The 16,258-nt window shown below is 43.3% G+C and overlaps 1 protein-coding gene across 4 annotated transcripts in view; it reads left to right on the top strand.

The window, feature by feature from the left end:
- Window positions 1–16,258, top strand: part of LOC140719139 (receptor-type tyrosine-protein phosphatase H-like) — a 124,176-nt gene that overhangs the window by 30,607 nt on the left and 77,311 nt on the right. For all 4 annotated transcript variants that reach the window (XM_073033547.1, XM_073033544.1, XM_073033546.1 and 1 more), the window contains exons 3-4: window positions 12,826–13,062; window positions 15,586–15,864. In XM_073033547.1, coding sequence (XP_072889648.1) covers window positions 12,826–13,062; window positions 15,586–15,864 — 516 coding nt within the window. The remainder of the gene's footprint in view (window positions 1–12,825; window positions 13,063–15,585; window positions 15,865–16,258) is intronic.

The following is a 16,258-nucleotide window of genomic DNA, read 5'->3' as shown; positions in this document are numbered from 1 at the left end:
GCCACTCAATACACTGACCACCACACACCTATAGAAGTTCGTCAAAGTTTTAGAAGTAATGCCGAATCTCCGCAGACTCCTAAAGAAGTTAAGGCACTGCTGTGCTTTCTTCATAAATGCACGTACGTGCTGGTCCTCTGAAATAGTAACACCCAGGAATTTAATGTTGCTATCACTCTCCACCTCTGATCCTCTGATTCTCTGAAGTTGAGTGGCTATTGAGGAAATTTATGCATAGATTTTAATTTCCTAAATTTCCCAGGTGCAGTGAAGGTTCCATTTAATTGGAGAATGACAAATTATTAAAAAATGGGGAAAAGACCAAAGGCAGGAAAGTACAGGGCAGTTAGCTTAGCATCCAATAACAGGAAAATGCCAGAAGCTATATCCAGTTGTGCCAGCTGGAAAAATGGGCAGAAAAAATGACAGATGGAATTTGATTCAGTCAATGTGTGATATTGCACTTTGGGTGGGGTGGGGGGGGAGGTGGACAAACCAGGGTAGTACTTACACAGTGAACGCGAGGGCACTGTGGAGTGTGGTGGAGCGAAGGAATCTGGAAATACAGATCCAGAGTGTCACAGATAGATAGGGTCGTAAAGAGAGTTTTTGGAACATTGGCTTTCATAAATCGGATTATTAAGTACAGGAGTTGGGATGTTATGTTGAAGTTGTACAAGACGTTGCTGAGGCCAAATTTGGAGTATTGTGTACAGGTCCGGTCACCTGCCTACAGGAAATATATCAATAAGATTGAAAGAGTGCAGAGAAAGTTTACAAAGATGTTGCTCAGACTTGAGGATGTGAGTTACAGGGAAAGTTGAATAGGTTAGGACTTTTTCTCCCCCTGCATAGGAGAATGAAGGGAGATTTGATAGGGGTATACAAAATTTTGAGGGTTATAAATAGAGTAAATGCAAGCAGGCTTTTTCCACTGAGGTTGGCTGAGACTAGAACTACAGGTTATAGGATTGAGATGAAAGGTGAAATATTTAAGGAGAATCTGAAGGGGAAATTCTTCACTCAAGTGTGGAATGTGTTGCCAGTGGAAATGATGGATGCAGGTTTAATTGCAGCATTGAAAAGAAGTTTGGATAGGTACATGGATGGGAGAGACGTGGAGGGCTATGGTCCAGGTGCAGGTTGATGGAGGAAGGCAGTTTAAATGGCTCGGTGTGGACTAGATAGGCTAAAGGGCCTGTTTCTGTGCTGTAGAGCTCTATGACTGTCTTTAAGACTATTATAGCAAAGTAATTCAGAAATATTCAAGGTCAGAAGATAGAGTCAATGTGTAAAGTGGTTGTTTGATTTGGCAAATAAATTGCAAGTGTAGCGTAATGTGAAGAAATGTAGCATCATCCACTCTAGTTAAGTGAATAAAGGTAAAGTATCTTCCAATTAGAGCCATAGAAAAGTACGTACAGGATCAGGCCTTTGGTCCATCTAGTCCGTACTGAACCATTTAAACTGCCTACTCCCATTGACCTGCCCACCATGCCCCTACCATCCATGTGTCTATCCAAACTTCTGTTAAACGTTGGCATTGAACTCACATGCACCACTTGTGCTGGCTGCCTATTTACACTCTCACCACCCTCTGAGTGAAGAAGTTTCCCCTCATGTTCCTCCTAAATATTTCACCTTTCACCCTTTACCCATGACCTCTAATTGTAGTCTAACCCAACCTCAGTGGAACAAGCCTGCTTGTATTTATTCTATCTATACCCTTCATAACTTAGTATACCTCTATCAAATCTCTCTCCAAGCGATAAAGTTCTAGCCCATCACAAACAAAAGAAAACTGCAGATACTGGAAATACAAACAACACATACAAAATGCTGGAGGAACTCAGCAGGCCAGGCATCATCTATGGAAAAGAGTACGGTCACTGTTTTGGGCTGAGACCCTTCAGCAGGACTGGAGAAGCAAGGATGAGGAGTCAGAGTTAGCAGGGAGTGGAGGAAGAAACATAAGGCGATAGGTGAAACTGGGAGGGGTGAAGTAAAGAGTTGGGAAATTGATTGGTGAAAGAGATACAGGGCTGGAGAAGGAGGAATCCAATAGGAGAGGACAATCGTAATTTCCAGTAATACCCCCCACTTCTCTATTCCCAATCCCCTTTTCCCTCTCTCACCTTATCTCCTTTCCTGCCCAACGCCTCCCTCTGGTGCTCCTCCCCCTTTTTCTTTCGTCCGTGGCCTTCTGTCCTCTCCTATTAGGGTCTGGGTAAATTCAGTTCAAAAGTAAATTTATTAATTAATTTAATTAGGCATCTGTTAGGCATGGATTTGTGTCTTGGAAAGTTTCCAGGGTGTAGGCCTGGGCAGAGTTGTATGGGAGACCAGCAGTTGCCCATGCTGCAAATATCCTCTCTCCACGCTACCGACATTGTCCAAGGGAAGGGCACTAGGGCCAATACAGCTTGGCACTGGTGTCATTGCAGAGCAATGTTAAGTGCCTTGCTCAAGGACCCAACACGCTGCCTTAGCTGAGGCTCGAACTAGTGACCTTCAGATCACTAGACCAACACCTTAACCACTTGGCCACACTCCACCATGCATAAATTTATTATTAAAGCACATATGTATCACCTTATACTACCCTGAGGTTTATTTTCTTGCAGGCATTCACAGTAGAACAAAGAAAGAAACAATAGAGTCAATGAAAAACTATACACAAACACTAATTGAAAGGTTCAAAATTCCGATAGGGTGATTAGTCTGCAAATAGTAAAGTTCATTACGTAGGACTTTTACACTGAGGTGAAGAGAAAGTGGGCGATGACCCTATGGGATTCCCTATTGCAGAAGGCTGTGTAGACATGTTTCTTTAATACACTTCAAAGTTCAAAGTGCATTTTTTATCAAAGTATTTACAGTACTGTGCAAAAGTCTTAGGCACGTGTAAATAAACTCGGATGCCTTTAAAAATAATGAAATGAAAAGTTTCCAAATATCAAAAAAATGACTATAAAGAGCAGTAAACAGTAAAAGTCTAAATCAAATCAGTGTTCGGTGAAACCACCCCTTTGCCCTTGCCTTACCAGCTCTCTTAGGTACACTGTCATGCAGTTTTATAAGAAAATCATCTGGTAGATTGTTTCAAGTATTTTAGAGAACTTGCCACAGTTCTTTAGACTTTGGCTGTCTCACTTGCTTCTGTCTGTCCAGGTAATCTCAGATGATGTTGAGATCAGCACTCTGTGGAGACCATACCATCTGAAACCATATAAACAATCTAGAGTGCCTAAGACTTCTGCGCAGTGCTGAGTATGTCACCTTGAGATTTATTTTCTTGTGGGAAATCACACTAGATACAAAGGAAGACAATAACATCAATGAAAAACTGCACACAGAACAAAGATAGACAAACAACCAATGTGCAAAAGCATTTAAACATGAAGTAAATAGATTTACACAGGCAAAAGTTAACAAGAGGCTGGCCAATGGTCACACTGGACTTCGAGGCAAGTGGTGCCAGGTATGAATCCGGCCGGCTGCTGGCAAGCTTTCAATCAAGCGCAGAGCTAGCAACTCAGCCTCTGTGAAAAACAGACAATGCGCCAGTTAACAATGGACATAAAGAGGACAGGAATATACTAGGGAGGCAGATTGTCTCGAGCAGTTGTCGAGCAACTAGCACCCTGCCTACTCTGATTTGGGATTTTCTTCCATCAAATATCACACTCACCAATCTCTGAAGTCATTGCTAAAATGATGTCATATCATTGCACAATTGTAAACAATACCATGCAAATAAACCTGTTTAGTTGTTTAGCAGAAGTGCCATTGGAAACGGCCAAACTGATGGCTGAAACCTGTAACCATACTTAACTTTAAAATTGTGGGTGGAACGAAATTCCTAAGCACTGAGTTATATCAACAGGGTGTGTAACCTGTAAAAAATACCTAGGTGATAGGGATAGCTGCACGTGCCTTATACTAAGCCAATGACAGTTAAAATCAGGACGAATACCTTGTAAAAACACAAAATGCTGGCAGAACTCAGCAGGCCAGACAGCATCTATGGGAGGAGGTAGTGACGACATTTCGGGCTGAAACCATTAATCAGGAGTGACACGAATACCTGTCTTGTATTTACCAACTAACTTTGACCTTCAGTGGAGGGAAATTTTACACTTGATGTAGAATGCTCTTCTAAGGTGACTAGATCATTCAAAGTCAAGACAAAAATAATTGCTGTTTACTTCAAGCGTTTAACCTGGTAAAATGTTGTATGATCAACCCCATCACATTGGGTCCAGCTCAGCACATTAACAGAACTAGAGTGGCTTATGTAATGTTCTCAGCATGCAAGTAACCCCTTCAAGGTAATTGCGTTCACGTCAATGATCAGGCGAGATCTGCACTCAGTAGCCTCTCTAGTTGGTACCTCCTGTACCAAATAAAGTGGCCACTGAGTGTATGTTCATGATCTTCTGCTACTGTAGCCCAACCTCTTCAAGGTTCGATGTGTTGTGCATTCAGAGATGCTCTTCTGCACACCACTGTTGTGACACAAGGTTACTTGAATTACTGTGGCCTTCCTGTCAATTTGAAACAGTCTGGCCACTCTCCTCTGATGTCTCTCATTAACGAGGCGTTTTCACCCACAGAGCTGCCACCTGCTGGATATTTTTTGTCTCTCGCACCATTCCCTGTAAACTCTAATGAATGTTTTGCATGAAAATCCAGGAGATCAGCAGTTTCTGAGCTATTCAAACCACTCCGTCTGGCATCAACAATCATTCCACAGTCAAAGTCACTTAGATCACATTTCTTCCCCATTCTGAAGTTTGGTCTGAACAAGAACAGAACCTCTTATGAAGTTGCTGTCGCATCATTGGCTGATTAATGAGCATGTGTACGGGTGTACCTAATAAAATGGCCACTGAGTGTGAAACAGTATGAACCTTCAGCTGCAAATGGGTCCAGATTGGCCAAGGCGAAGTCAGTCTTGATTTGTCAGGTCTGGATTGGCTGAGGGCAGGTGTTGAATAAAGATTGGTCAAATTAGTCAGGACTGGATTGGTGAAAATCAATCCAGTCTGGCCCTGGCCAGGTGTATAAGATGATGAGAGGCACTGATTGTGGTCGGAGGCTTTTTCCCAGAGCTGAAACAGCTAACACGAAAGGGCAGTGTTAAGGTGTTTGGAAGTAGGTACAGAGGAGAGGTCAGGAATAAGTTTTTTATGCAGAGAGTGGTGAGTGCGTGGAATGGGCTGCTGGCGATGGTGGAGGTGGATACAATAGGGTCTTTTAAGAGACTCCTGGACAGTACATGGAGCTTAGAAAAAAAGAGGGCTATGGGTAACCCTTGGTAATTTCTAAAGTAAGTACATGTTCGGCACAGCTCTGTGGGCCAAAGGGCTTGTGTTGTGCTGTAGGTTTTCTGTCTTTCTAGACCAGGTCAATTAACGTCAGGTTTTAATTTTGTGGCCAAACCAATGAGAGTTCTTGTCACTTTATATTATCTTCAAACCGCATGAGCAGATGTTAAGGAAACATTTCACTAAAAGAAGTGAGGAATCTGTTTACTCCCTTTCTCAGGTCTGATTAAGCAGCTTCAACCTGAAACGTTATCTCTGGTCCCTCCACAGACACCGCCTGACCTGCTGTGTCTCTCCAGTATTTTTTGCTTTATTTCACATTTCTGGCATCAGTTTATTTTTATGTTTAAGTAGTGATCTGTGCCTATTTTCAGATTAGCACTACAGGAAGGTTGCAATAGTACAAGAGAGGATGCAGAAGAGAGGTTGAGTGATGTTGTGCGTGCTACTGGTTAGGGAACCTAGAATAACTTCCTATGGAACAAAGATGCCAAGGGGAAATTTAATTGAAGTGAAATTAAGTTTTAAGTGTCTACTGCATGGTGCGCTGAAGCAGACATTTCCCTTAGCAGAAAGGTTGGTAACTGAGGACATATTTAATTGGTGGGATAATCGGAAGGGAGTTGAGAAAGGTCTTTTTTTCCTCAAAGAGTGGATGATCCAGAATTCATTGTCTGAAGGACAGATGGAGGCAGAAGGCCTCATAATCTTAAAAAAAAAAGCCCTCAAAGAAGCATCTGAAGAGTTGTAACATACTGGGTGCTGAAAAGTAGGAATAGCATAAATACCCATTTTAGACCATAAGACAGGAGCAGAATTAAGACATTTGGCCTGTCGTCTGCTCCGCTATTCCATCATGGTTGATTTATTAACCCTCTCAACCCCATTCTCCTGCCTTCTCCCTGTAACCTGACTAATCAAGATCCTATCAACTTCCACTTTAAATATATTCAATGACTTGGCCTCTACAATTATCTGTGGCAATGAAGTCTACAGGTTCACTATCCTCTGACTAAAGAAATTGCAGTCATCTCTATTCTAAATGGACACACCTCTATTCTGATAATGTCCCCTCTGGTCTAGATTGCCCCACTGTTGGATACATCTTGTCCATATCTAGGTCATTCAATATTCAATAGATTGAGAGACGGAGGATGAGAGGTGACCTGATAGAGCTGTATAAGATGATGAGAGGCATTGATTGTGAGGATAGTCAGAGGCTTTCTCCTAGGGCTGACATGGCTAGCATGAGCGGGCACAGTTTTAAGGTGCTTGGAAGTAGGTGCAGAGGAGATTTCAGGGGTAAGTTTTTTACGCAGAGTCCAGGAATGGGCTGCCGGCGACTGGTGTGGAGGCAAACATGATGGGGTCTTCTAAGAGACTCCTGGACAGGTACATGGAGCTCAGAAAAATAGAGGGCTATGGGTAATTTCTAAGGTAAGGACATGTTCGGCACAGCTTTGTGGGCTGAAGGGCCTGTAGGTTTTCTTCAATGAGAACCCCCCACCACATTCTTCTAAAATCCAGTGAGTGTGGGCCCAGAGCTCCTTCTACGTTAACCACTTCATTCACAGAATCATTTCCATGAACTTCCTCTGGACCCTCTCCAACACCAGCACATCCTTTCTTAGATAAGGAGACCAAAACTGCTCACAGTACACAAAAAGCAGTCTGCCCAATGCTAGTATTGTCACTCTCTCACCTAGATGGGGTCAGTTGTGCTGTGAGGATTACATTCCTTGACTTCTCTAGTGCCTTTAACACCATCCAGCCCAAGATCTTAAGGCACAAACTAACGGAGATGGGAGTAGACTCTCACATGGTGGATTGGATAGTGGACTACTTGACAGATAGACCTCAGTATGTGCGGTTGGGAGACTGTAGGTCTGACACGGTGGTCAGCAGCACAGGAGCGCCGCAGGGAACCGTACTCTCTCCGGTCCTGTTCACCCTGTACACATCAGACTTCCAATATAACTCGGAGTCCTGCCATGTGCAGAAGTTCGCTGATGACACGGCCATAGTGGGGTGTGTCAGGAATGGACAGGAGGAGGAGTATAGGAAACTGATACAGGACTTTGTGATATGGTGCAACTCAAACTACCTGCGTCTCAATATCACCAAGACCAAGGAGATGGTGGTGGACTTTAGGAGATCTAGGCCTCATATGGAGCCAGTGATCATTAATGGAGAATGTGTGGAGCAGGTTAAGACCTACAAGTATCTGGGAGTACAGTTAGACGAGAAGCTAGACTGGACTGCCAACACAGATGCCTTGTGCAGGAAGGCACAGAGTCGACTGTACTTCCTTAGAAGGTTGGCGTCATTCAATGTCTGTAGTGAGATGCTGAAGATGTTCTATAGGTCAGTTGTGGAGAGCGCCCTCTTCTTTGTGGTGGCGTGTTGGGGAGGAAGCATTAAGAAGAGGGACGCCTCACATCTTAATAAGCTGGTAAGGAAGGCGGGCTCTGTTGTGGGCAAAGTACTGGAGAGTTTAACATCGGTAGCTGAGCGAAGGGCGCTGAGTAGGCTACGGTCAATTATGGAAAACTCTGAACATCCTCTACATAGCACCATCCAGAGACAGAGAAGCAGTTTCAGCGACAGGTTACTATCGATGCAATGCTCCTCAGACAGGATGAAGAGGTCAATACTCCCCAATGCCATTAGGCTTTACAATTCAACCGCCAGGACTTAAGAACTTTTTAAAAGCTATCATTAATGCTTTTTGAGATAGTGATTTAGATGCATATCATATTTTTTTACTGAGTTAAGTATGTAATTAGTTTTGCTACAACAAGTGTATGGGACATTGGAAAAAAAGTTGAATTTCCCCATGGGGATGAATAAAGTATCTATCTATCTATTGAAGCTAGTATGGATATGATAGACTTTCAGATTTCTATAATGCTTGGATCTGTGAAAGAGTAGATACACCCTTTGGCAAGTAGGAAGAACAGTAACAAAAAAAAATTTGTTAACCTTTGTTCCTTTACTGAATTCCTGCAACTTTGTCAGCTTTCTGTTCTAATGTCCCTTTTTGTTTCTTCCCTTAACTACAATACAACACAGGAGGCCTTTGGACCCATTAAGGCAATGCTTCCTCTTGGCAGAGAATTTCTATTGTACATCTTCCTTGTAGTTCACTAATTTATGTTCCCTTAAATGGCCATCAACTTTCCCCTCGATAAACACCAGAGATTCTACGGATGCCGGAAATCCATAGCAACACAAACCAAATGCTAGAGTGTCATGCAGCATCTGTAATAAACAGTTGATGATTCAGACCAAGCACTTCCTTCAGGACTGAGAAGGAAGGGGAAAGTGTCTAAATTAAAAAGTGGGGGGAGAGGGGAAGGAGCCTAGCTGGAAGGTGATAGCTGAAGCCAGGAGGGTCATGGGCTGGAGAAGAAAGGATCTGATAGGAGAATGGACCATTGGAGAAAGGGAGCCAAGGTGAAGTGGTGAAAGGCCATAGTGGGGAGTAAAGGAAGGGGGAATTTGTTTACTGAAAGGAGAAATCAATATTCATGCCATCAGGTTGGAGGCTACCCAGACGCTCTACCCAGGTAGCTCTTCTTTGCACAAGAGGAAGCCATGGACCAACATGCTGGAATGGGAATGGGAATTAAAATGTTTGGCTACCAAGGAGTCCCGCATATGGTGGATGATGCAAAGATGCTCGACGAAGCAGTCCCCAGCTTATGATGGGTCTCACCAATGCAGAGGAGGCCATGCCAGGACGACCCCAGCAGATTCTGAGGTGAGGTACTGCCTCACCTGGAAGGACTGTTTGGAGTGAGGGGGGAGGTGGCTGGACAGGTGCGACACTTGTGCTGTTTGCAGTGCTAGGTGCTGGGAGGGAGATTAGTGGGGAGGGACAAATCAACCAAGGAATCCGAAAGAAGGGATCCCTCTGGAAGGCGGAAGGTGGAAGGTAAAGATATGTTTAGTGATAGGTAAACATAGTGGTTACAATAACTAGTTAAATTCTCAACATATACACTCAGTGGCCACTTTATAAGGTACATTTGTACACCTGTTCATTAATGCACATATCAAATCAGTCAATCATTTGGCAGCAATTCGATGCATAAAAGCATGCAGACATGGTCAAGAGGTTCAGTTGTTGTTGAGACCAAATGTCAGAATGGGGAAGGAATGTGATCCAAGTGACTTTGACTGTGGAATGATAGTTGGTGCCAGATGGGGTGATTTGAGTATCTCAGAAAATACTGATCTCCTGGGATTTTCACACGCAATAATCTTCAGAATTTACAGGGAGTGGTGTGAGAAACAAAAATACATCCAGCGAGTGGCAGTTCTGTGGGCAAAAACACCTTGTTAAGGAGAGAAGTTGGAGACAAATGGCCAGACTAGTTCAAGGAGACATGAAGACGACAGTAACTTGAGTAACCATGCATTACAACAGTGGTGTGCAGAAGAGCATCTCTGAATGCACAACACATTCAAACTTCAAGTGAATGGGCTACAGAAGCAGAGGACCATGTATAAACACTAAATGGCCACTTTATTAGGTACAGGAGGTACCTAATAAAGTGGCCACTGAGTGTATTTGGGTCAATGTGCTCTGGCATGAGGAACTCAGAGAAGAAGGTGCATACATTCAGCACCTGAAGTCAGGAATACACTTGGGCCCCTAGAGTTGGGGGTACTGCCAGTAATTCCTGCACCATTGTACTACCTTGACCTCCACAAATCCAGAAAGATCGGGACCTACCTGCACAATGCCGGGTGATTTTGCTGAATCACAGGCGGCTGAGGTAAGGATTAAATAAATAAACACCTCTAATCCTCTTAATGATCACCTCACCCTTCCTTTAAAAAAAGAAATGACAAATGAAAAGCAAGTGAGATTCATTGAAGTACGGTACAGTTCTACACCTTCGCTGACATGAGTTTAAACCACTTCCTGAGAACTTTAGTTGTGAACATCTTCCATCTTTCATTGTGCACATGTTATTCTTCTGACTCGCTGTCAGCAAAGAACTGGAGCAACTTCCCTTTTTGCTTCTTTATATCACAAACTGTGAAAGAACCATGTTATGCAAGTTGCAAATGCTTTTCACAGACACCACTGTTGAGTTTTTTCAGAACTTCCACCTTGTATAGATAACGTATGGTGTTTGCACTTTGCATGACAAGAAGCACTTCTTTTATTCATTGAAGACATGACTGGAGCTCAGTTAGCACAGGTTATAGAAATAAATGCAGAATAACACAGAAGAACAATGCTCCTTTTGTCCGAACCTGTATTACTAATTGACGGATTCAAGGTAGTTGACCTGTATCTATACACTTTTCCTGCAACCTGTGAACTCATAACATTAGTTATAAGTTGTTGAGACAAATCTCAAGGTTATATCATGTACACTCTTTCCTAAAGGTTCACAAAGTCAGGAAGCGAGTGTGGAAAGGAAAAACAGAGGTAACAATTCAGGTTAAAGATTAATATTCTAATAAAGTCTATTCAACCTGAAACAGTTCTCTTTCCACAGATGTTCCCTGGGTGGCCCCATCATTTTCTGGTATCATTTCAAATTTCTGCAGTTTTTGATTTTTATTTACAGTTCAAAGAGCCACCTGAGAAGAGGGCAATCGCTCCCTTAACCCCCTTCTCTTGCTTACTGAGTGGTATGCAGAAGAGGCAATTGAATGTAGCAGAACCGAGGCAAGGCAAGGCGGCGGGCTCGTTGTTGGGAGGGAGGCAGACCCGAGGTGCAATCATTTTAAGTGTCATGCTGAATTGGAAAGATCGTTTACAGGCCAAATCAGGGTTCATACACCAGAGCAGATCAGGACAACTGAAACTGATGTTCGCACAGAGATTTAAGCACAGGGCCAAATCGGAAAGGGCAGGTTCAGGCTGAATCGAGGCGGTAGGGGCCTGGCCCCAGAGCATATCGAGGCAATTGAAGCTGATGTTTGGACGTCGATTGAGGTGCTGGACTAGGCTGAAAAGGTCAGGGTGTCAGGGCCTGAGGTGAGGGAGGGGTCAGTTCAGCCCTCTGCTCCATGACTCCACTCAGTGCAGATCTGTGGCAGGCTTCAGTTCAGAACACTTGTGGTTATTGTTTGCATGGTTGTGGTTTTCTATGCACATTGTGTGTTTGAGTGTTTGTTTTTAAATAGGTTCTTTTGAGTTTCTTTGTTTCGGGACTGCCTGTAAAGAGACGAATCTCAAGGTTGTTTAAGGTGTACATACTTTGATAATAAATGTGCTTTGAACTTTTGAGTTGCTAAGAGGCAGAGATACTATTAAGATACTGGAAATACTCCATGGCTCCAGCAGCATCTGTGGAGAGAAAAACAAATTTAATCTTTTAAATCAATGTCCTTTCATCTGAAAAAAAATTGCGTTTGGATGGAGAAGAAGTAAGGTAGGGTACAGAGAACCAGTGGGAAGGTAGGTGATAGTATAGAGGTCAGGAGATATCCAATGATAAGAGAGCTGATAATGCAAATGGAAGCCTGTGTGGATTGGATCTAGACCAGGAGCCTCCAACCTGGGCGTCCATGGACCCCTTCCTTAATAGTACTGGCCATTGGCCAAAGCTTAGATTTAAGTACCAGGCCATATTGGAAAGGTCAGCTACAGGCCAAGTCGAGGCGGCAGGGGCCAGGCCCCAGAGCATATTGAAGCGATTGGACCCGACGTTTGGATGACGATTTAGGCACCGGGCCAGATTGAAAACGTCAGGGTGTTGGGGCCCAAAGTGAGGGAGGGGCCGGCTTTACTCACTGCTCGGCTCTGCTCTGAACGGATGGACTCTCTCTGTTGACCGGTTCAGAACGCTATTTGTGTGTGTTTATTGTTGGCATGATTTCTTTTTCTTTCTCTCTGCACATCGGGTGTTTGACGATCTTCTCTTACGGGTTCCTTTGTGTTTCTTTGCCTGTTAGGAGACAGTCTCAAGGTTGTATAATACATACTTTGGTAATAAATGTACTTTGAACTTGCAAAAAAAGGCTGAGAACCCCTGGTATGGAAGAACCTTCTTATTAGGTATCTCAATCAAAGCATCTGTCGGCAGCTAGTTGTGGAGAGCGCAATGTGACTCATGATGTTGGGTCAGTCATTTTCACAGCTACCTTTTTAAGGTCATTAACCAGACCTTTCACAGAGTCTGCTGAGTGGGGCTCTAGGAGGCTCTAGAACAAGAGGTGTGACCTGTGGACCACTGCTGCTTGGGCCTGATCAACCCTGGCTGGGTTGCCTGGGCAAGAATATCTAATGTTGAAAGACCCAAGTCACCCAATGGCCCAAGTTACATTGCTGGTGATGTGACCCAGTGCATCCTAGGATATATCTTGGCATTTTCATATTGAATTGCTTCATGGGCCATGGGTTTCCCATGGACATCCCATGATGTTTCACATAAAATAAAATGTATGAATGTTCTAATCATTTTCTTTTCTAATTTTCTAATCATTTTCTTTCCAAAACTGTGTCTCCTCACTCTCAACAACCTAGCTATTCAAGTCTCGCCTGTCAACACGACTGCTCTGAAAGTTGACTGGAGCTCCATAATTGAAGACTTAAGTGATATATCAATATCACTTATCAATATCACCATTGGTCAAGATACAAGATCCATTAACAGCAGCAAAAAAGAAGAGATCATTGATAAACTTGAACCTGGGACGAACTATAATATTTTCATCAATGCTGAAAATGGATCATTCAACTGTAATCTATCATCAACAACAAGTAAGTTCATTATAAATCGCAAATTAAAGCAAGACACGTGAAGTCATCTGAGAATAACTCTCCAACCTTGCCCCCCTCGCTTGCGAAACCCTGTGGCCCTGAAGTCATTTGGTTCTTTACTTGAGCCTAGCCAGCAAATCGCAACAGAGGTTCCTTTGGGTGTTCTATAACTCAGGCCCCTGTGGGAAGCAAGATAAGACATAGCACATAGCACCTCTACATAGCACCATCCAGAGACAGAGAAGCAGTTTCAGCGACAGGTTACTGTCGATGCAATGCTCCTCAGACAGGATGAAGAGGTCAATACTCCCCAATGCCATTAGGCTTTACAATTCAACTGCCAGGACTTAAGAACTTTTTTTTTTTTTTTAAAGCTATTATAAATGCTTTTTGAGTTAGTGATTTAGATGCATATCATATTATTACTGGGTTAAGTATTGTATGTAATGAGTTTTTGCTACAACAAGTGTATGGGACATTGGAAAAAAATGTTGAATTTCCCCATGGGGATGAATAAAGTATCTATCTATCTATCTATCTATCTATCTAGAGATCCTCAAACATGATGGTACTGAACAAGGGCTACTTGTGCGATCTACCATTGTCCCCTCCCTCTTCATGTGTGTTCTCCTGTCAAAAGCCTTGGATGGCACTGAGACCTTTGGGAAATGCAGACACCTATTCCTCTGGGGCAAGGGTGCATCAAGATCCCAAAAGTGATGATGAAGGCCTGTGAAAGAAAAAAAAGTTTTCCTTTTGCCTTACAGGAGATTCAAACCTCTTCACAGCAAAATAAATCCTCTTGAAGAGTACTCACTGCTATTCCTTTAGTAGTCTGCATAAAGGGATAGCAGGGGATATCATTTGTTTCCGAAATACTGAGTGAGGGATAAACATTGGCCATGCACACCAGCAAAAACTCTCCTGTACTTCAATGAATGAATGGTACCATCCCTCAGTACTGGACAGATAATGTCAGCTAGATTGTTGGACTCTATTTACTTAAAGATACAGCGCAGATCTCCCTCTTCTGGCCCAACAAGCTCCGTGGTAAATTGTCCTGTGACTAGTCTGGGGTTGAATCCATGTATTTAATCCTGGCCTAATCACAGGACAATTTACAATGACCAATTAACCTACTAACTGCTACATCTTTGGACTCTGGGAGGAAACCAGGGCACCTGGAGGAAACCAATTGAACTCAGAATGTACAGAAAAGTATGAGAGAGAAATAGATTGTCCAAGGTAGCCTTCGAATTCATATTCAGTTTACCATACCTTGCAACATGCCACAATACAGCTTCCAGCTCACAGTTGGCATGTCTTACATCAGGCTAGAATGAGCACTCTACCCCACACTAAACCTTACTCCACTTCCACATCCTCAGCAGGGACCAAACCAGAATCAAATTATTCTCCACATTCCATCCTCTGGAAATGTACCCCAGACTATACCCACTATAGAGACCCCTCAAGTGATGATATGTCTCAGTGAGTGATTGTAGAGTACTGCAGTGGAAGCATTGGTGATAGCTGAGATATCAAATTTAGCCAGCAGCACTTCCTTTAGATCAGGATAGTTGTATGACCTCTCTTCATCGATTTACCCATCAGTAGGGCCACTAACTAGCAGGCCAACTCCTCCTCCAGACATTGCCATTTCTGGGCCATTTCCTCGAACCTGAGGAATGTCATCACCTCGTTGATAAGCAGGTATCTTGAGACCCTTCCGAAGGCTTTGCAGTTTCCTCTTAAAAGCCTTGTCTCCCCTCTGCCTGGTAGTCAGACAGAGACTCTGAACAGATCTTCCAGGAAGGTTCTGAGGTGGTTCCATTTGAAGGCCCTTCTACTTCTGGCCTGAGTTTGGCCCTGGGCTGAAGTTCTTCCTCCTCTGAGGCACCATAAAGCCAAGCCGAGTACATCAGCTCAGTTTAAGATCCATTATGAGAATACCAGGGAAGTGCACACACTCAGCACAACGACAGCAGAGTGACAAGGCAACGTTTGCGTATATGTAAATGTGCGTGCGTAAGGAGTGTGTTTACCATGTGCTCCCATGAGAGACATTCCAGGTAGCTTTCAATCACGTTTATGCCAAATGATGTCAGATATTTGATAGCATGCTGGGTAGGACAACACTTTACATGGGTTCAATTCACACCGCTACTTGTAAGGAGTTTGTACGTTCTCTCCATGACATCCGGGTGCTCCGGTTTTCTCCCACAGTCCAAAGTTAGTAGGTTAAGATAAGTCATTGTAAATTGGCCAATGATTAGGCTAGGATTAAACCAGGGGATTGCTGGGCAGCATGGCGCAAAGGGCCAAACGAGCCTATTCCACGCTGTATCTCTACAAGTAAGGAAATAAATAAATAACTATGTCTGTTTGACTGTGAGGTCACTGCTTAACTATACACAGAGTCAAAGAATACCACACACCTTGAAAAGGTCACACAATCCAAGAGTAATCAGGATGGAGGATGTCTCGCAATAATTAACCATCCCTTGGCTTTTCTCTTGACAGATCCATCACCAGTCACTGGACTTAAAGCAGTAGATGGGACAACAAATTCATTAACAATTGAATGGATACAGCCAGCTGATACAAGAGCTGTTAACTATACCTACAGAATTACGGTCACTAATGTAATTAACAGTAGCCGTTCGATCCACAATACAAAAAAAGGCCAGACAAATTTCACAGCGACAGGCCTGGATCCTGGAGATCGGTACACGCTATCGGTGGAGTCAGTAACTCCGGAGAACACACTGAGCACTCCTGAGGAGTTGACTAACACCACAAGTAAGTAATTCTGTATGGGTCAATACCTTCTCCACTGTCTCAGTCAACAACAGTTCCGATATTATTTTATTTTTAATATTCTTATTGTGTTCTTTATCTTACAGTTTTTATGCTGTGTTGGATCCAGAGTAACAATTATTTAATTCTCCTTACTCTTCTGTCAAGTAAAGTTACAAAACAGCCACTTCTCCTTGTTGTTCTTTTCTGCCCCTTGTGGTGCATTAGAAGGCAACCTTGCCTTTTATTTGTCTGTTTTTTACGAGGCCGAGTTGTTAGTTTGATACTCAGCCCAGCACAGATGGAAAGTGTGCAAGGAGATGGCCGGATCTGAGCGTGGGACCACTCGTAACAAGACTGTTGCAGATGCCTCTTCCCCACTGGCCGGTGATACAGG

The sequence above is a fragment of the Hemitrygon akajei genome, chromosome 31 (assembly GCF_048418815.1).
Source record: "Hemitrygon akajei chromosome 31, sHemAka1.3, whole genome shotgun sequence".
NCBI lineage: Eukaryota > Metazoa > Chordata > Chondrichthyes > Myliobatiformes > Dasyatidae > Hemitrygon > Hemitrygon akajei.
Note: the sequence above shows the minus strand (reverse complement) of the source record. Positions and strands in the feature narration are given on the sequence as shown.